This window comes from Cherax quadricarinatus, chromosome 86 (genome assembly GCF_038502225.1).
Source record: "Cherax quadricarinatus isolate ZL_2023a chromosome 86, ASM3850222v1, whole genome shotgun sequence".
Classification (NCBI taxonomy): Eukaryota; Metazoa; Arthropoda; class Malacostraca; order Decapoda; family Parastacidae; genus Cherax; species Cherax quadricarinatus.
In genome coordinates, this window is record NC_091377.1 from 6,690,722 (window position 1) to 6,712,525 (window position 21,804).

At 39.2% G+C, this 21,804-nt stretch overlaps 1 protein-coding gene across 1 annotated transcript in view; it reads right to left on the bottom strand.

The window, feature by feature from the left end:
• The window catches only part of LRP1 (LDL receptor protein 1), a 340,609-nt gene that overhangs the window by 37,714 nt on the left and 281,091 nt on the right, over positions 1-21,804 (bottom strand). Inside the window, exons 64-69 of the mRNA XM_070103701.1 lie at positions 15,062-15,247; positions 12,809-12,922; positions 12,205-12,346; positions 9,344-9,564; positions 5,488-5,645; positions 400-484 (exon numbers count right to left, since the gene is read on the bottom strand). Of these exons, the coding sequence (XP_069959802.1) occupies positions 400-484; positions 5,488-5,645; positions 9,344-9,564; positions 12,205-12,346; positions 12,809-12,922; positions 15,062-15,247 (906 nt within the window). The remainder of the gene's footprint in view (positions 1-399; positions 485-5,487; positions 5,646-9,343; positions 9,565-12,204; positions 12,347-12,808; positions 12,923-15,061; positions 15,248-21,804) is intronic.

Sequence of the window (21,804 nt, forward strand, 5' to 3'; positions counted from 1 at the left end):
TCACCTGTGAGTGATGCTAAACAGTTTCATCACTTACCTGTGAGTGATGCAACTGTTTAGCAATTTGCTAAACAGTTGCACAAAGCTTTCCCTGTACTAAAATACCACAGTGTGACAGAGTGATCATGTCAGTATTCCTACTGCCTACAGTGCTGCATTTACCGGTATCCAAGTAAGAAAGTCTGTTGTGTTGGGAAAACATTCAGGCAATAAACACACGAGTGTTGCAAAATGTGTCTTATTACTACAATTATTCTATTCACCATAAGTGTCTCGTCAGAAAAAGGCAACCGCATCAGACTCTCAGTCAGAGGTGACAGCCAGCACAAAGACTCCTCAAACATACCTTAAAATTCCAGTGAGAGACAACAAGAGGTGTATGTGTAAATGTAAACTTACTATCAATACAGGTGTCACAGGTTTGGCCAGACCAACCATTATGGCACGTACACTGTGGTCTGTCCTGCAGTATAATGCAAGACCCCTGAAAATAAATAGGCATTAAAAATATGAAAATAAATAGGCATTAAAAATATGCCTCAAGAAAATCTGTGGCTTATTAGATATGACAAAAAAAAAAAAGGCACTATATTTCAAACTGAAATAATTTAATGTAAGCAAAAGTCTGTCAACATAATTTAAATGAGGTGCTCTTAAATTCTCTACTACACTTTTAATTTCTTATCTGTAGCTACAGGAGCAGAGCTATGACAGTCTCTCTCATGTTTACCAGCTTGGAAGATTGGCAACTTATGTCTCTATTTAGGCTTGAAGCTACTGATGTTTGTCTTCTATCTTGCTCTGTTAAGTCAAAGTTTACTGTCCTTCTTGACATATGTCTTCTATCTTGCTACAGAGGACAATGTTCTGTTTAGGCTAAGTTTACTGACCTCGATATTTTCATTTATCTCGCAATGCAGGACAATGCTGTGCCAATGTAAAGTTTACCAACTTGCTTGAAGTTTGTTTTTATTCATCACCACCAGTTGTTTAGTCATTGCGGATCATTGCATTAAATCATTCTGTACTTTTTGATGGTTTCAGATGGCCTACCTACTGGCTGATAGTTCCATGGGTCGCTGACCCTTGCAGTACAGTTCCATACCATGTCTCCTGGTTACTAACCTGATCAGTCAAGCTATTGATGCTAGCAGCACATCGTCCAACATAAGCACCGCAAGCTAGCTGATGAGGACCTGCCTGGAGGAAAATACCTCCAATAAAAAGCATGGGCTCAGTGAGCAATAGGACTAAGTGACCCAAGACTCAATACACTCCCTTCGTTCATAAGGGAAATTACCAACAAACCTCAGACTGTCTTCAAGAGGGAACTTTGCGAGTTCCTTAAGTCAGTACCTGATCAGCCAGGCTGTGGTGCATGTGTTTGACTGCACAGGTAACACCAATGGTCTGGATGAACAGGCCAGCAACTAAGAGGCCTGGTCTGGGTCCAGGTTATGGGGGTCATGACCCCAGAAATTGACTCCAGGTAGGTCAAATTCCCTCTTGATGATGATTGTTTTTATTTCTGACGTTCAAGTTTTTGTTTATTGATAGTATCATGGGTATTGTGCTGTGTTGATTACTTTTGTTAAACATTTAGTACTAGGTGCCAGATCAATCAAGCTGTGATGGATATGTTGGGGCAGCACACCACCAGCAGCAACAGCCTGGTTGACCAGGCAAGCACCAAAAGAGCCTGGCCCATGGTCAGGCTCCGAGAGTAGAAAGGCTTTCAGAACTCATCAAAGATATATCAAAGGAAGGGCAAAGGTTGAATTAGCATTTTGGTGACTCTTGTTTAACTGCCATTTCACTCACACCCATTATTTGTTCATCAAAATGATGGAGGAAAGGCTACAGACCTTCCTGCTGGATAAGGTGACGGGAGACTTGTTTGGCTCCTTAAATGCTGTTGCTATTTCTGCGTGTTACTGTTTCCCTATCTCTGCCTCTTGCCTTGTGTTCAGAAAATACAAATTTTCTTGTTACCAGTAGATGGTCCAGCAAGGAAAAGTAGATAACTTACATCTGGTAGCTCAATTGATGTGGGCACTTGCTAGTAGTGAGGATGGGCACTCACATTCAAGTTGGTTTTTCAGTCTATTTGGCTTTATTTATGTTGCTAGTTCTGGTATAGGTATGTCGTTTGTGTTGTTTACATGGTATTGAAAACTTGTGGAATTTGAAGAATTCTAGATGCAACAACACTAGATGTAACAACACTAGATGCAACAGCACTAGATGCAACAACACTAGATGCAACAACACTAGATGCAACAACACTAGATGTAACAACACTAGATCCAACAACACTAGTTGTAACAACACTAGTTGTAACAATACTAGACATAAAAACATTAGATCCAACAACACTAGTTGTAACAACACTAGATGTATCAACACTAGATGTAACAACACTAGATGTAACAACACTAGATGTAACAACACTAGATGTAACAACACTAGATGTAACAACACTAGATGTATCAACACTAGATGTAACAACACCAATAAATCCCCCAGTTTCACACCTTTTATTTACTAGCCACAAATTCTTACTTACAGACTGGTGAATTTCATGTAAAAATATTACTAAAAGGAATAATTTATTCTTTGTTTGGTTTGGTGCAAATCCATACAACTTCAGATTTTTTTTTTTTCAACAAACAGGCCGTATCCCACCGAGGCAGAGTGGCCCAAAAAGAAAAACAAAAGTTTCTCTTTTTAAATTTAGTAATTTATACAGGAGAAGGGGTTATAGGCCCTTGCTCCCGGCATTTTAGTCACCTCTTACAACACGCATGGCTTACAGAGGAAGAATTCTGTTCCACTTCCCCATGGAGATAAGAGGAAATAATCAAGAACTAGTAAGAAAATAGAGGAAAACCCAGAAGGGTGTGTATATATATGCTTGTACATGAATGTGTAGTGTGACCTAAGGGTAAGTAGAAGTAGCAAGACGTACCTGAAACCTTGCATGTTTATGAAACAGAAAAAAGACACCAGCAATCCTACCATCATGTAAAACAATTACAGGCTTTCGTTTTACACTCACTTGGCAGGACGGTAGTACCTCCCTGGGCGGTTGCTGTCTACCAACCTACTACCTATGAAGGGTGGGGGCAGGAGGAAAGAGTGACTGGTGGAATAATGAAGTAAAGGGTGTGATAAAAGAGAAAAAGGTAGCTTATGAGAGGTTTTTACAAAGCAGAAGTGTTATAAGAAGAGCAGAGTATATGGAGAGTAAAAGAAAGGTGAAGAGAGTACAAAAGGAGAGCAGATGATAGAGTGGGAGAGGCACTGTCAAGAAATTTTAATGAAAATAAGAAAAAAATTTGGAGTGAGTTAAACAAGTTAAGAAAGCCTAGGAAAAGTATGGATTTGTCAGTTAAAAACAGAGTAGGGGAGTTAGTAGATGGGGAAAGGGAGGTATTAGGTAGATGGCGAGAATATTTTGAGGAACTTTTAAATGTTGAGGAAGAAAGGGAGGCGGTAATTTCATGCACTGGCCAGGGAGGTATACCATCTTTTAGGAGTGAAGAAGAGCAGGATGTGAGGGTGGGGGAGGTAATAGAGGCATTATGTAGAATGAAAGGGGGTAAAGCAGCTGGAACTGATGGGATCATGACAGAAATGTTAAAAGCAGGGGGGTATATAGTGTTGGAGTGGTTGGTACTTTTGTTTAATAAATGTATGAAAGAGGGGAAGGTACCTAGGGATTGGCGGAGAGCAAGTATAGTCCCTTTATATAAAGGGAAAGGGGACAAAAGAAACTGTAAAAATTATAGAGGAATAAGTTCACTGAGTATACCAGGAAAAGTATACGGTAGGGTTATAATTGAAAGAATTAGAGGTAAAACAGAATGTAGGATTGCGGATGAGCAGGGAGGCTTCAGAGTGGGTAGGGGATGTGTAGATCAAGGGTTTACATTGAACCATATATGTGAACAGTATTTAGATAAAGGTAGGGAAGTTTTTATTGCATTTATGGATTTAGAAAAGGCATATGATAGAGTGGATAGAGGAGCAATGTGGCAGATGTTGCAAGTTTATGGAATAGGTGGTAAGTTACTAAATGCTGTAAAGAGTTTTTATGAGGATAGTGAGGCTCAGGTTAGGGTATGTAGAAGAGAGGGAAAATACTTCCCGGTAAAAGTAGGTCTTAGACAGGGATGTGTAATGTCACCATGGTTGTTTAATATATTTATAGATGGGGTTGTAAAAGAAGTAAATGCTAGGGTGTTCGGGGGAGGGGTGGGGTTAAATTATGGGGAATCAAATTCAAAATGGGAACTGACACAGTTACTTTTTGCTGATGATACTGTGCTTATGGGAGATTCTAAAGAAAAGTTGCAAAGGTTAGTGGATGAGTTTGAGAATGTGTGTAAAGGTAGAAAGTTGAAAGTGAACATAGAAAAGAGTAAGGTGATGAGGGTATCAAATGATTTAGATAAAGAAAAATTGGATATCAAATTGGGGAAGAGGAGTATGGAAGAAGTGAATGTTTTCAGATACTTGGGAGTTGACATGTCGGCGGATGGATTTATGAAGGATGAGGTTAATCATAGAATTGATGAGGGGAAAAAAGGTGAGTGGTGCGTTGAGGTATATGTGGAGTCAAAAAACGTTATCTATGGAGGCAAAGAAGGGAATGTATGAAAGTATAGTAGCACCAACACTCTTATATGGATGTGAAGCTTGGGTGGTAAATGCAGCAGCGAGGAGATGGTTGGAGGCAGTGGAGATGTCCTGTCTAAGGGCAATGTGTGGTGTAAATATTATGCAGAAAATTCGGAGTGTGGAAATTAGGAGAAGGTGTGGAGTTAATAAAAGCATTAGTCAGAGGGCAGAAGAGGGGTTGTTGAGGTGGTCTGGCCATTTAGAGAGAATGGATAAAAGTAGAATGACATGGAAAGCATATAAATCTATAGGGGAAGGAAGGAGGGGTAGGGGTCGTCCTCGAAAGGGTTGGAAAGAGGGGGTAAAGGAGGTTTTGTAGGCGAGGGGCTTGGACTTCCAGCAAGCGTGCATGAGCGTGTTAGATAGGAGTGAGTGGAGATGAATGATACTTGGGACCTGACGATCTGTTGGAGTGTGAGCAGGGTAATATTTAGTGAAGGGATTCAGGGAAACCAGTTATTTTCATATAGTCGGACTTGAGTCCTGGAAATGGGAAGTACAATGCCTGCACTTTAAAGGAGGGGTTTGGGATATTGGCAGTTTGGAGGGATATGTTGTGTATCTTTATACGTATATGCTTCTAAACTGTTGTATTCTGAGCACCTCTGCAAAAACAGTGATAATGTGTGAGTGTGGTGAAAGTGTTGAATGATGATGAAAGTATTTTCTTTTTGGGGATTTTCTTTCTTTTTTGGGTCACCCTGCCTCGGTGGGAGACGGGCGACTTGTTGAAAAAAAAAAAAAAAATTTTTTTTAAAAAGAACTCATCTCCAAAATAAAGAGGTACAAATACAGACAACTTACATGCTTGCAGTAACCTGTGCAGATACTCAAGTTGCAAGTTAAACCATGGTAGCCTTCACTACAGGAGCAAAACAAATGTTCTTTTCCATTCCTTATCAATGAGCGGCAAGTTCCGCCATTTTCACACTGTAAATCTTTGCACTGCTCACACTGATCACCTGAAGAAATAAATCAAGGCAGTGAGTATTATATCAAGTCAAGCACCATCATAAATGTGTAAAATACATTTTAATGGTTCAAATAATGTTTACCATTAGACCTTAAACTGTATCTGGATGATAACAAATGTAGTGGTTTGAGCATTGCAGCCACTCTAGGTGATATATACAGTGGATCCCTGTCTAACAACCATTGACAGAATGTAATTTTGAATAGCCTCAAAAAAACTAGGACCATCCTTGACATCTACGCACTTCCCACTCACACAGCTAACACTGTTAGCTGTCACTGACAAACTTTTTTTTCAGCATTTGTCATTCCTGGGACTTGTGAGAGAATGCCTTGCCTCTGCTATCCTGTTGCGTGTGTCAGACAGAGCCTTACTGTACCTCTTTTCTTCCCTCCCACCACTCCCTTTCCTTGTTTGTATATATAAAATCTTGGTAAATATACACTGGGAAGTACCAGTATAATAACAAGTACCAGTACAATAACAGGTTTTAATAAATTACTAAAAAGAATCTTCTATACCCTGGCAGTTGAATATTGATGGACTGAAGGATTGTCCCAGCCCAGGAAGTTGTAAGTATCATTGGATTGAAAGAGTGTAATAGCCTAGGGAGTTGTGACAGCCTAGGGACCATCACAATTCCTCACCCCAATTACAGCAGAACCCCCATATCCACGGATTCAATTCCACGGTTTCGGTTATCCACGATTCACTGAGGCCCCAAAATAATCCTTAATTTTGCTTAATAATGGCCCCAAAGTGCAAAAGTAGTGATGCTGATGTTCTTCAAAGCTTAACCCTTAAATGGTCCAAACAGATCGACATTCAAATTCGTTGTGCTACAAAAGTAGATCTACTTTTTTTTACATATTTTCAAATACAACAAAAAAAATGTAGATAAAAGTTTTTTTTTACACATTTTCACATGTAAAACAACAAAAAAAAGATCTACATTTTTTTACATACTTTCAGATGTTGAAAAAATGTATATATACGTTTGGACCGTTTAAGGGTTACGAGAAGCCATGAAGAGCTTCCCATCAGTGAAAAAGTGCTATTCTCAACTTACTGTATGTAATTTATCAATTAAACTTTATCATAGGCATGTATATAAATGAAAAACAACATATATATAGGGTCTGCTATTATCCATGGTAGGTCTAGGAACATATCCCTGAGGATACAGGGGGACTACTGTATAACCAAAAATCATGGTCATATATCCTGACTACTTTTCTTGAAATTTTTCATATTATTTATGCACTCATAAAATGGAGAACATAACACCAGTATGACCTCCGCTAAACAATGGACCCATCTCTGAGGAGTACAATTTTTTATATTTTATCACTAAAAAATGAACAGTAATTAGATACAGAATTTTACTGTCCCATTCTTCACCTCAAGTTATAATACAGCCTCCTACAGTAAAATGCAATTCACTTAAACTATTTTCTGCCTAACAAAAATTTCCTCCTATCCCTTTCTAGGTTAACAAAAAAGGTTAACAAAAAAGAAAGAATAACTATTAACACACCTATGATGAGGTTCATTATAATGAAGGTAAATTGGAAACACGCTAACTCTCCTCTCCTATTTTTAACTGACAAATCCATTTGTTCTCTAGGCTTTCTTAACTTGTTAATCTCACTCCAAAACTTTTTCTTATTTTCAACAAAATTTGTTGATAACATCTCACCCACTCTCTCATTTGCTCTCTTTTTACATTGCTTCACCACTCTCTTAACTTCTCTCTTTTTCTCCATATACTCTTCCCTCCTTGCATCACTTCTACTTTGTAAAAACTTCTCATATGCTAACTTTTTCTCCCTTACTACTCTCTTTACATCATCATTCCACCAATCGCTCCTCTTCCCTCCTGCACCCACTTTCCTGTAACCACAAACTTCTGCTGAACACTCTAACACTACATTTTTAAACCTACCCCATACCTCTTCGACCCCATTGCCTATGCTCTCATTAGCCCATCTATCCTCCAATAGCTGTTTATATCTTACCCTAACTGCCTCCTCTTTTAGTTTATAAACCTTTACCTCTCTCTTCCCTGATGCTTCTATTCTCCTTGTATCCCATCTACCTTTTACTCTCAGTGTAGCTACAACTAGAAAGTGATCTGATATATCTGTGGCCCCTCTATAAACATGTACATCCTGAAGTCTACTCAACAGTCTTTTATCTACCAATACATAATCCAACAAACTACTGTCATTTCGCCCTACATCATATCGTGTATACTTATTTATCCTCTTTTTCTTAAAATATGTATTACCTATAACTAAACCCCTTTCTATACAAAGTTCAATCAAAGGGCTCCCATTATCATTTACACCTGGCACCCCAAACTTACCTACCACACCCTCTCTAAAAGTTTCTCCTACTTTAGCATTCAAGTCCCCTACCACAATTACTCTCTCACTTGGTTCAAAGGCTCCTATACATTCACTTAACATCTCCCAAAATCTCTCTCTCTCCTCTGCATTCCTCTCTTCTCCAGGTGCATACACGCTTATTATGACCCACTTCTCGCATCCAACCTTTACTTTAATCCACATAATTCTTGAATTTACACATTCATATTCTCTTTTCTCCTTCCATAACTGATCATTTAACATTACTGCTACCCCTTCCTTTGCTCTAACTCTCTCAGATACTCCAGATTTAATCCCATTTATTTCCCCCCACTGAAACTCTCCTACCCCCTTCAGCTTTGTTTCGCTTAGGGCCAGGACATCCAACTTCTTTTCATTCATAACATCAGCAATCATCTGTTTCTTGTCATCCGCACTACATCCACGCACATTTAAGCAACCCAGTTTTATAAAGTTTTTCTTCTTCTCTTTTTTTAGTAATTGTATACAGGAGAAGGGGTTACTAGCCCATTGCTCCCGGCATTTTAGTCGCCTCATACGACACGCATGGCTTACGGAGGAAAGATTCTTTTCCACTTCCCCATGGACAATAGAAGAAATAAAAAGAACAAGAGCTATTTAGAAAAAGGAGAAAAACCTAGATGTATGTATATATATATATATGCATGTGCGTGTCTATGAAGTGTGACCAAAGTGTAAGTAGGAGTAGCAAGATATCCCTGTTATCTTAGCGCCTGCTACATAACTAGCATATGGTTTATAATTAAGTGATGTGGGTGCAGAACCTCCTGCCCGTTACTACCCTCCCATTTTTAGATAATGATTAATGGATGGAAATTATACTGTAATGGAAGTTTTGTGTGTGAAGGGCCTGGACATCCAGCAGGCGAGTGAGTGGAGGCAAATGGTTTGTGGGACGTGATGAGCTGTTGGGATATGAGCAAGGTAACATTTTGTGAAGGGATTTAGGAAACTGGTTAGCCAGACTTCAGCCTTGGAGGTGGGAAGTACAGTGTCTGCACTCTGAAGGAGATGTGGGAATATTTGCTGTTTGGAGGGACAACTGAATTGTCATATCTGCATGCCTCTGGCAAGACAGTGATAATGTGAATGATGGTGAAAGTGTGTCTTTTTCGGGTTACCTTTCCTCAGTAGGAGAAGGCCAAAATGTTGGAAAAAAAAAAAGCAGTAGTCCATGGAATTTTATTTGCTGGTGAAGTATGGGCAAAATCAAAGATAAAAAACCTATATTTTGTTTTTAAACAGAAAATTAAAATGTCACTAAATCAGTACATACCGGTAAATTTTCTGGGACAAGTGCAGTAGGGAACATTATCTTTGGTCTGCTTGCACGAACCATTATTTTGGCAGAAGTCATCGCAAGTCTTCACAGGAATCTCGCATCTCTCTCCTTTCCATTTAGGACCACATATACAGCGCAAGAAGGGCACACCTGCTACCTCACCACTCTCTGATTCACCAATACACTGGCCATTGTTTTTACAGTAACCAGAGCACCTAAAAAAATAATACAGAAACTAAGTCTTTCATGTGCTTAAATTTTTTACTCTCTGAAATAAAAAAAAAAGTAATTATGGATGGGTTTATTAATATTAATAATAATAATAATAATAATAATAATAATAATAATAATAATAATAATAATAATACTTTGAATGGGTGCACTTATGGCAAGACAGTGACTGAATGAATGAAAATGAATGTGTTTCTTTCTTGGATAAAATTATAACAAAATGGTATAGCACCACTGTTGTATTTAAAAAATTATTATTATTTTTTTGTTACCTCAGTAGCCATTTCCTGCCAAGGCAGGGTGACTTAAATGAGGAAACACATTCACCATTACTCATTCCATCACTGCTTTGCCAGAAGTGTACTAACATTACAGTCAGGGCTCAGGTCCTTATTACAGTCCAGGGATCAGGTTCTTCTTCTTATTATTATTATTATTATTATATATAAAATCTATGTAGGTAGTAAGTTGGTAGACAGCAACCACCCAGGGAGGTACTACCGTCTTGCCGAGTGAGTGTAAAACTGAAGCCTGTAATTGTTTTACATGATGGTAGGATTGCTGGTGTTTTTTTTCTGTCTCTTAAACATGCAAGATTTCAGGTACGTCTTGCTACTTCTACTTACACTTAGGTCACACTACACATACATGTACAAGCGTATATATACACACCCCTCTGGGTTTTCTTCTATTTTCTTTCTAGTTCTTGTTCTTGTTTATTTCCTCTTATCTCCATGGGGAAGTGGAACAGAATTCTTTCTCCGTAAGCCTTGCGTGTTGTAAGAGGTGACTAAAATGCTGGGAGCAAGGGGCTAGTAACCCCTTCTCCTGTATAAATTACTAAATTTAAAATGAGAAACTTTTGTTTTTCTTTTTGGGCCACCCTGCCTTGGTGGGATACGGCCATTTTTTTAAAAAAAAAAAAAAAAAAAAAAAAAATCAACAAGTCGGCCGTCTCCCACCAAGGCAGGGTGACCCAAAGAGAAAGAAAATCCCCAAAAAGAAAATACTTTCATCATCATTCAACATTTTCACCTCACTCACACATAATCACTGTTTTTGCAGAGGTGCTCAGAATACAACAGTTTAGAAGTATATATGTATAAAAACACAACGTATCTCTCCAAACTGCCAGTATCCCAAACCCCTCCTTTAGAGTGCAGGCATTGTACTTCCCATTCTTGTTACATCACAATAAACAGGAAGTAAAATTTGGCCTAAAAAAAATGAAGGTTTATGAATGTCTTAAACCACTGTAAACACAAGTCCACAAATTCTTGTGAATGTTTTTTTTCTTTTTTCAACAAACCGGCTGTATCCCACCGAGGCAAGGTGGCCCAAAAAGAAAAATGAAAGTTTCTCTTTTTAAATGTAATAATTTATATAGGAGAAGGGGTTACTAGCCCCTTGCTCCTGGCATTTTAGTCGCCTCTTACAACACGCATGGCTTACAAAGGAAGAATTCTGTTCCACTTCCCCATGGAGATAAGAGGAAATAAACAAGAACAAGAACTAGAAAGAAAATAGAAGAAAATCCAGAGGGGTGTGTATATATATGCTTATACATGTATGTGTAGTGTGACCTAAGTGTAAGTAGAAGTAGCAAGATGTACCTGAAATCTTGCATGTTTCTTTCTTCTTTCTTTCAACACATCGGCCATATCCCACCGAGGCCGGGTGGCCTAAAAGGAAAAATGAAAGTTTCTCCTTTTACATTTAGTAATATATACAGGAGAAGAGTTTACTAGCCCCTTGCTCCCGGCATTTTGGTCGCCTCTTACAACACGCATGGCTTATGGAGGAAGAATTCTGTTCCACTTTCCCATGGAGATAAGAGGAAATAAACAAGAATAATAACTAGAAAGAAAATAGAAGAAAATCCAGAGAGGTGTGTATATATATGCTTGTACATGTATGTGCAGTGTGACCTAAGTGTAAGTAGAAGTAGCAAGACATACCTGAAATCTTGCATGTTTATGAGACAGAAAAAAGGACACCAGCAATCCTACCATCATGTAAAACAATTACAGGCTTTCGTTTTACACTCACTTGGCAGGACGGTAGTACCTCCCTGGGCGGTTGCTGTCTACCAACCTACTACCTATTCTTGTGAATGTGTTGGAATGATATAACTACTAGTAAAATTTTACACTTAAGATAACATCCAAAACTTTAGCTTTCCATAAACTTTATCTAACATTCCTAGTTTTATTGCCAATGTTTGTATGGTTTTACACATACACATCTGCTATTCTAGTGGCTGTTATATTAGTAGTTAAGGTGATTAACTTCATCACAATCCTGTCTCAGACCAGGCCTCCTAGGTTGAAAATGAAATACTGTAGAGCCATTAAGAAGCACACATGAAAATTAAAAATATACATATAATGAATGTAAGTAGTTTACAAGGCTTAACATACTTGTTTATTGAAGATTTACCTTGTTCATGAAACTGACAAAAAATTTCAGCAATCTTGCCAGAGTGCAAAGAAAATTAATAGGTTCTCATTTCACAGGATATAGTACCTCCCTGGCCAGTTTCTGTCTATACCAACCTATTACCTGAATGTACATATCTAAATAACAAGTGTGCATGTAATAAAACAGACAAATTCTGCTCTTACCTATATTTTTCACAGTTGGTTCCCTGGTACATAGGCTGACACTGGCAGCGAGGACCCTTAGGAGTTTGTATGCACTCTCCCTTATGGCAAAACAAGGGACACTGAGCTTCTGTTGAAAGTTGTACATGGCATTTCTTCACACCTATAACATCAAGAGCACTCGTCAGATATTTTTTTATATATAATAAGATTAATATTGTGGTTTACAGCATTTTTCAAACATTTTTATGTGTGTTCAGTAAAGCTGTATATAATTCCTTATACGTATATATAAAAAGTCTTTCTTTCTTTCTTTCAAAGCACCGGCTGTATCCCACCGAGGCGGGGTGGCCCAAAAGGAAAAACAGAAATTTCTCCTTTTAAATTTAGTAATGTATACAGGAGAAGGGGTTACTAGCCCCTTACTCCCAGCATTTTAGTTGCCTCTTACAACACGCATGGCTTACGGAGGAAGAATTCTGTTCCACTCCTCCATGGAGAATACATAAATAATATATGTGCAATTTTTTATATTATTATGACTAGACTATATATACAATGAGCACAGCAGGAATGACAACACAGTGCTAGCTCAAAATTCAAAATTCATAATAAATCAACATACCTTTCACAATTTCTTGTGTCATGCCATCTGGACAAAGGCATGTATAGTTCTTTGGCCCAGATATAAGACATATGGCATTGGAATCACAGGGGTTCCTCTCACATGGGTTGTACACTACCAAAAATAAAAAAAAAAATATTACACAAAGTGCAACGTTGAACACTGGTAAATTGCAATAAGAAGTATAATTTTCATTCTAACAATTACATAATATAAATGTTCATCTACTGGATTAACAGTGTTGAAGAGGCATCTGAAATGTTCAGCTTTATTATAATGGTCTTTGAATCCCTAAGAAAAAATTTTCAAGTGTACTATGACTAGAGGGCAGACTTGGTAGTTGCATTCAATGAAGGTTGCAATACTCATATATAAGTAGTGTTATTCATTATAAAACTCCTAGAAAAATATATACCTTTACATTAGGAATTTGGAGATACCTACATACATCATTATATACTACCCCTCTGTAATATTCTTATACCCAACCCAAAACCAGTCGAACATCATACAGTAAATACTTTCACTATTAATCAACTGAGCTCCTCTCTTCAATTACATTAGATAATAAAATTTTATTTTCAAAACTTAGACACAATTCTTGCCATCTTCTAACTTGCAGCCACCAGCACACCCTCAACCCCTAGTGCACCTCAACATAAGATTGATGTTTGAAAAAACAGAGGCAAGAAGCCTTACGTTAGAGAGCAGTAACCCAAGTTTGCTGGACACAATACCCCCATGGTTTAAATGCAGTGTACCTAATACAGGAGGACTCCATGTATCTGGCATCCTCTTTTTGGTGTTCCATGTTTTTGTTGGCTTTCAACTGACCAATTATTCATTATGTTCGGTGCTTTTACTGCTTTTCCACCATTTTCACACAACAGCTGTGTAAGGGAAGGGCGATTGGTGCCATATTTTAAAGTAAGCATTGTATGTACCGCATATTTATTGTACCTTTTTATCTATTATTTTTATACCTAGCTATACTGAGCACTTAATATATGATAGTGTAAATGCATTATCAGACATTTTAGATGCATTCAATAAAAAAAATGCTCATTTCCACCCGCCGATGGGGTAGGGAACCAAACAGCCGTCCGTACAAATGGTGCCCTCCTGCATCTGTCTGCAATACTTACCATCCTAAACAAGATTTGTTGTGCATTTCTCATAGAGTGAATTATAAATACAGTGGTACCTTGACTTACGAGTGCCTCAACTTACGAGTTTTCTGGGTTACGAGCCATCACTCGGTCGATTTTTTGCTTTGTTGCAAGCCAAAATCCAAGTTAAGAGCGAGCTTCAGATATGCTGCCACTAAATGGCAGCATATTTGAAGTCAAATCCAACTCTGTACCCAGAGGAATGTCAGGTACTTCGTCCCATCCAACATGCTCTTCCAAGAAATAATTGAAAGGATAATACTCCCACAATAATCCCAGATTGTAGTGAGGCACCTCATCCCTTGTTTCATTCTTGTATATATCCAGGGAAGAGGTACCTCCATTTCAACACTCAAAGTTTTTCCAGAAACATTAATTAAGGTGGGTGGAATACTGATAGTGGTGGGTGGAGTAGTCATGGTGGTGGGTGGAGTAGTGATGGTGGTGGAGTACTGATAGTGGTGGGTTAAGTACTGATAGTGGTGGGAGGAGTAGTGATGGTGGTGGGTGGAGTAGTCATGGTTGTGGGTGGAGTTGTGGTGGTGGTGGATGGAATACTGATAGTGGTAGGTGGAGTAGTGAGGGTGGTGGATTGAGTAGTGATAATGGTGGATGGAGTAATGATAATGGTGTGTGGAGTAGTGAGGGTGATGGGTGTAGTAGAGATAGTGGTGGGTGGACTATACAATATTTCTTATTTATAAATACATTTTTCTTATTTAATAACCTGTAACAATAACAATTGGGGCGGTGTTTTGGAGGCTGGAATGGATTAAAAGCATTTCAATTAATTTCAATGATGAAAACTGATTTGATATACGAGCAAATTGAGTTATTACGAGCTAGGTCACAGAACAAATTAAACTCTGAAGTCAAGGTACTACTGTATGATGAAATGATGAAATGTGGCCTAATTTGGGTTCCACAACAGAGGCCGTAGACTACTTGAAATAAAATATGGGTTACTATGTGATATACTCTCAACAAATTCTGAACATATACTATAGTTATATATCTAAGAATCATTAAAAAAGTATGCCTTCTAGACTTAAGCCATAGAGAGTACTCTGTATAACATACTTACTAGATGTGTCTTGCTTCTTCTCCTGAACTATCAAGACATCGGATATCTTGATCGAGTGCTGCGAGATGCGGGACATATTTTGATTGCGAAGTCCAAACTTGTTCATACGGTAGACTGTATTAGTATAGTGGCTGATGAAATATATCATATCCTCAAAGACATCCAGGTAGCTAGGTACACCCTCACCTGTTCATGCAAGCACTTGTATACCTTGTGTCAATATTAAGCTTAAGACATAATAAGGGTACATTGCAGCAAAGCTGGCAAATGTAAAAAATTGGTAAATTAGTTAAAAATGTATGATGAATTTTCATAAGGAAAGTTAGGTAAAGGTTAGTGTGTGTGGGAAAGCAGAGATATGACATATAGTAAAAGAGAAACTAAGTCAAAGATTTGTAATATCCCCAAGGCCATTTATAGTATTCTAGGATGTGGCTAAAAGTGTTACAGTGTTTGGGAGAGGCATTGTCCTAAAACCTTACAAATCTATTTCAAGTGGTAGCTTTTACAGAAGCTGATGCATTGCTATTGTGTAGAAGCTGACACATTACTATTGTGCAGAAGCTGACACATAAGAATGATAGTGATTTTTTGAAGACATCCTGCCTGGATAAGAAGCTGCATATGGGAGATGTTAAGTGAATGTATAGGAGCCTTTGAACCAAGTGAGAGAGTAATTGTGGTAGGGGACCTGAATGCTAAAGTAGGAGAAACTTTTAGAGAGGGTGTGGTAGGTAAGTTTGGGGTGCCAGGTGTAAATGATAATGGGAGCCCTTTGATTGAACTTTGTATAGAAAGGGGTTTAGTTATAGGTAATACATATTTTAAGAAAAAGAGGATAAATAAGTATACACGATATGATGTAGGGCGAAATGACAGTAGTTTGTTGGATTATGTATTAGTAGATAAAAGACTGTTGAGTAGACTTCAGGATGTACATGTTTATCGAGGGGCCACAGATATATCAGATCACTTTCTAGTTGTAGCTACACTGAGAGTAAAAGGTAGATGGGATACAAGGAGAATAGAAGCATCAGGGAAGAGAGAGGTGAAGGTTTATAAACTAAAAGAGGAGGCAGTTAGGGTAAGATATAAACAGCTGTAGGTAGTAGGTTGGTAGACAGCAACCACCCAGGGAAGTACTACCGTCCTGCCAGATGACTGTGAAACAAAAACCTGTAACTGTTTTGCATGATGGTAGGATTGCTGGTTTCTTTTTCTGTCTCATAAACACGCTAAGATAACAGGGATATCTTGCTACTCCTACTTACACTTTGGTCACACTTCACAGACACGCACATGCATATATATATATACATACATCTAGGTTTTTCTCTTTTTTCTAAATAGCTCTTGTTCTTTTTTATTTCTTCTATTGTCCATGGGGAAGTGGAAAAGAATCTTTCCTCCGTAAGCCATGCGTGTCGTATGAGGCGACTAAAATGCCGGGAGCAATGGGCTAGTAACCCCTTCTCCTGTATACAATTACTAAAAAAGAGAAGAAGAAAAACTTTATAAAACTGGGTTGCTTAAATGTGCGTGGATGTAGTGCGGATGACAAGAAACAGATGATTGCTGATGTTATGAATGAAAAGAAGTTGGATGTCCTGGCCCTAAGCGAAACAAAGCTGAAGGGGGTAGGAGAGTTTCAGTGGGGGGAAATAAATGGGATTAAATCTGGAGTATCTGAGAGAGTTAGAGCAAAGGAAGGGGTAGCAGTAATGTTAAATGATCAGTTATGGAAGGAGAAAAGAGAATATGAATGTGTAAATTCAAGAATTATGTGGATTAAAGTAAAGGTTGGATGCGAGAAGTGGGTCATAATAAGCGTGTATGCACCTGGAGAAGAGAGGAATGCAGAGGAGAGAGAGAGATTTTGGGAGATGTTAAGTGAATGTATAGGAGCCTTTGAACCAAGTGAGAGAGTAATTGTGGTAGGGGACTTGAATGCTAAAGTAGGAGAAACTTTTAGAGAGGGTGTGGTAGGTAAGTTTGGGGTGCCAGGTGTAAATGATAATGGGAGCCCTTTGATTGAACTTTGTATAGAAAGGGGTTTAGTTATAGGTAATACATATTTTAAGAAAAAGAGGATAAATAAGTATACACGATATGATGTAGGGCGAAATGACAGTAGTTTGTTGGATTATGTATTGGTAGATAAAAGACTGTTGAGTAGACTTCAGGATGTACATGTTTATAGAGGGGCCACAGATATATCAGATCACTTTCTAGTTGTAGCTATACTGAGAGTAAAAGGTAGATGGGATACAAGGAGAATAGAAGCATCAGGGAAGAGAGAGGTGAAGGTTTATAAACTAAAAGAGGAGGCAGTTAGGGTAAGATATAAACAGCTATTGGAGGATAGATGGGCTAATGAGAGCATAGGCAATGGGGTCGAAGAGGTATGGGGTAGGTTTAAAAATGTAGTGTTAGAGTGTTCAGCAGAAGTTTGTGGTTACAGGAAAGTGGGTGCAGGAGGGAAGAGGAGCGATTGGTGGAATGATGATGTAAAGAGAGTAGTAAGGGAGAAAAAGTTAGCATATGAGAAGTTTTTACAAAGTAGAAGTGATGCAAGGAGGGAAGAGTATATGGAGAAAAAGAGAGAAGTTAAGAGAGTGGTGAAGCAATGTAAAAAGAGAGCAAATGAGAGAGTGGGTGAGATGTTATCAACAAATTTTGTTGAAAATAAGAAAAAGTTTTGGAGTGAGATTAACAAGTTAAGAAAGCCTAGAGAACAAATGGATTTGTCAGTTAAAAATAGGAGAGGAGAGTTATTAAATGGAGAGTTAGAGGTATTGGGAAGATGGAAGGAATATTTTGAGGAATTGTTAAATGTTGATGAAGATAGGGAAGCTGTGATTTCGTGTATAGGGCAAGGAGGAATAACATCTTGTAGGAGTGAGGAAGAGCCAGTTGTGAGTGTGGGGGAAGTTCGTGAGGCAGTAGGTAAAATGAAAGGGGGTAAGGCAGCCGGGATTGATGGGATAAAGATAGAAATGTTAAAAGCAGGTGGGGATATAGTTTTGGAGTGGTTGGTGCAATTATTTAATAAATGTATGGAAGAGGGTAAGGTACCTAGGGATTGGCAGAGAGCATGCATAGTTCCTTTGTATAAAGGCAAAGGGGATAAAAGAGAGTGCAAAAATTATAGGGGGATAAGTCTGTTGAGTGTACCTGGTAAAGTGTATGGTAGAGTTATAATTGAAAGAATTAAGAGTAAGACGGAGAATAGGATAGCAGATGAACAAGGAGGCTTTAGGAAAGGTAGGGGGTGTGTGGACCAGGTGTTTACAGTGAAACATATAAGTGAACAGTATTTAGATAAGGCTAAAGAGGTCTTTGTGGCATTTATGGATTTGGAAAAGGCGTATGACAGGGTGGATAGGGGGGCAATGTGGCAGATGTTGCAAGTGTATGGTGTAGGAGGTAGGTTACTGAAAGCAGTGAAGAGTTTTTACGAGGATAGTGAGGCTCAAGTTAGAGTATGTAGGAAAGAGGGAAATTTTTTCCCAGTAAAAGTAGGCCTTAGACAAGGATGTGTGATGTCACCGTGGTTGTTTAATATATTTATAGATGGGGTTGTAAGAGAAGTAAATGCGAGGGTTTTGGCAAGAGGCGTGGAGTTAAAAGATAAAGAATCACACACAAAGTGGGAGTTGTCACAGCTGCTCTTTGCTGATGACACTGTGCTCTTGGGAGATTCTGAAGAGAAGTTGCAGAGATTGGTGGATGAATTTGGTAGGGTGTGCAAAAGAAGAAAATTAAAGGTGAATACAGGAAAGAGTAAGGTTATGAGGATAACAAAAAGATTAGGTGATGAAAGATTGAATATCAGATTGGAGGGAGAGAGTATGGAGGAGGTGAACGTATTCAGATATTTGGGAGTGGACGTGTCAGCGGATGGGTCTATGAAAGATGAGGTGAATCATAGAATTGATGAGGGAAAAAGAGTGAGTGGTGCACTTAGGAGTCTGTGGAAACAAAGAACTTTGTCCTTGGAGGCAAAGAGGGGAATGTATGAGAGTATAGTTTTACCAACGCTCTTATATGGGTGTGAAGCGTGGGTGATGAATGTTGCAGCGAGGAGAAGGCTGGAGGCAGTGGAGATGTCATGTCTGAGGGCAATGTGTGGTGTGAATATAATGCAGAGAATTCGTAGTTTGGAAGTTAGGAGGAGGTGCGGGATTACCAAAACTGTTGTCCAGAGGGCTGAGGAAGGGTTGTTGAGGTGGTTCGGACATGTAGAGAGAATGGAGCGAAACAGAATGACTTCAAGAGTGTATCAGTCTGTAGTGGAAGGAAGGCGGGGTAGGGGTCGGCCTAGGAAGGGTTGGAGGGAGGGGGTAAAGGAGGTTTTGTGTGCGAGGGGCTTGGACTTCCAGCAGGCATGCGTGAGCGTGTTTGATAGGAGTGAATGGAGACAAATGGTTTTTAATACTTGACGTGCTGTTGGAGTGTGAGCAAAGTAACATTTATGAAGGGATTCAGGGAAACCGGCAGGCCGGACTTGAGTCCTGGAGATGGGAAGTACAGTGCCTGCACTCTGAAGGAGGGGTGTTAATGTTGCAGTTTAAAAACTGTAGTGTAAAGCACCCTTCTGGCAAGACAGTGATGGAGTGAATGATGGTGAAAGTTTTTCTTTTTCGGGCCACCCTGCCTTGGTGGGAATCGGCCGGTGTGATAATAAATAAATAAACAGCTATTGGAGGATAGATGGGCTAATGAGAGCATAGGCAATGGGGTCGAAGAGGAATGGGGTAGGTTTAAAAATGTAGTGTTAGAGTGTTCAGCAGAAGTTTGTGGTTACAGGAAAGTGGGTGCAGGAGGGAAGAGGAGCGATTGGTGGAATGATGATGTAAAGAGAGTAGTAAGGGAGAAAAAGTTAGCATATGAGAAGTTTTTACAAAGTAGAAGTGATGCAAGGAGGGAAGAGTATATGGAGAAAAAGAGAGAGGTTAAGAGAGTGGTGAAGCAATGTAAAAAGAGAGCAAATGAGAGAGTGGGTGAGCTGTTATCAACAAATTTTGTTGAAAATAAGAAAAAGTTTTGGAGTGAGATTAACAAGTTAAGGAAGCCTAGAGAACAAATGGATTTGTCAGTTAAAAATAGGAGAGGAGAGTTATTAAATGGAGAGTTAGAGGTATTGGGAAGATGGAGGGAATATTTTGAGGAATTGTTAAATGTTGATGAAGATAGGGAAGCTGTGATTTCGTGTATAGGGCAAGGAGGAATAACATCTTGTAGGAGTGAGGAAGAGCCAGTTGTGAGTGTGGGGGAAGTTCGTGAGGCAGTAGGTAAAATGAAAGGGGGTAAGGCAGCCGGGATTGATGGGATAAAGATAGAAATGTTAAAAGCAGGTGGGGATATAGTTTTGGAGTGGTTGGTGCAATTATTTAATAAATGTATGGAAGAGGGTAAGGTACCTAGGGATTGGCAGAGAGCATGCATAGTTCCTTTGTATAAAGGCAAAGGGGATAAAAGAGAGTGCAAAAATTATAGGGGGATAAGTCTGTTGAGTGTACCTGGTAAAGTGTATGGTAGAGTTATAATTGAAAGAATTAAGAGTAAGACGGAGAATAGGATAGCAGATGAACAAGGAGGCTTTAGGAAAGGTAGGGGGTGTGTGGACCAGGTGTTTACAGTGAAACATATAAGTGAACAGTATTTAGATAAGGCTAAAGAGGTCTTTGTGGCATTTATGGATTTGGAAAAGGCGTATGACAGGGTGGATAGGGGGGCAATGTGGCAGATGTTGCAAGTGTATGGTGTAGGAGGTAGGTTACTGAAAGCAGTGAAGAGTTTTTACGAGGATAGTGAGGCTCAAGTTAGAGTATGTAGAAAAGAGGGAAATTTTTTCCCAGTAAAAGTAGGCCTTAGACAAGGATGTGTGATGTCACCGTGGTTGTTTAATATATTTATAGATGGGGTTGTAAGAGAAGTAAATGCGAGGGTCTTGGCAAGAGGCGTGGAGTTAAAAGATAAAGAATCACACACAAAGTGGGAGTTGTCACAGCTGCTCTTTGCTGATGACACTGTGCTCTTGGGAGATTCTGAAGAGAAGCTGCAGAGATTGGTGGATGAATTTGGTAGGGTGTGCAAAAGAAGAAAATTAAAGGTGAATACAGGAAAGAGTAAGGTTATGAGGATAACAAAAAGATTAGGTGATGAAAGATTGAATATCAGATTGGAGGGAGAGAGTATGGAGGAGGTGAACGTATTCAGATATTTGGGAGTGGACGTGTCAGCGGATGGGTCTATGAAAGATGAGGTGAATCATAGAATTGATGAGGGAAAAAGAGTGAGTGGTGCACTTAGGAGTCTGTGGAGACAGAGAACTTTGTCCTTGGAGGCAAAGAGGGGAATGTATGAGAGTATAGTTTTACCAACGCTCTTATATGGGTGTGAAGCATGGGTGATGAATGTTGCAGCGAGGAGAAGGCTGGAGGCAGTGGAGATGTCATGTCTGAGGGCAATGTGTGGTGTGAATATAATGCAGAGAATTCGTAGTTTGGAAGTTAGGAGGAGGTGCGGGATTACCAAAACTGTTGTCCAGAGGGCTGAGGAAGGGTTGTTGAGGTGGTTCGGACATGTAGAGAGAATGGAGCGAAACAGAATAACTTCAAGAGTGTATCAGTCTGTAGTGGAAGGAAGGCGGGGTAGGGGTCGGCCTAGGAAGGGTTGGAGGGAGGGGGTAAAGGAGGTTTTGTGTGCGAGGGGCTTGGACTTCCAGCAGGCATGCGTGA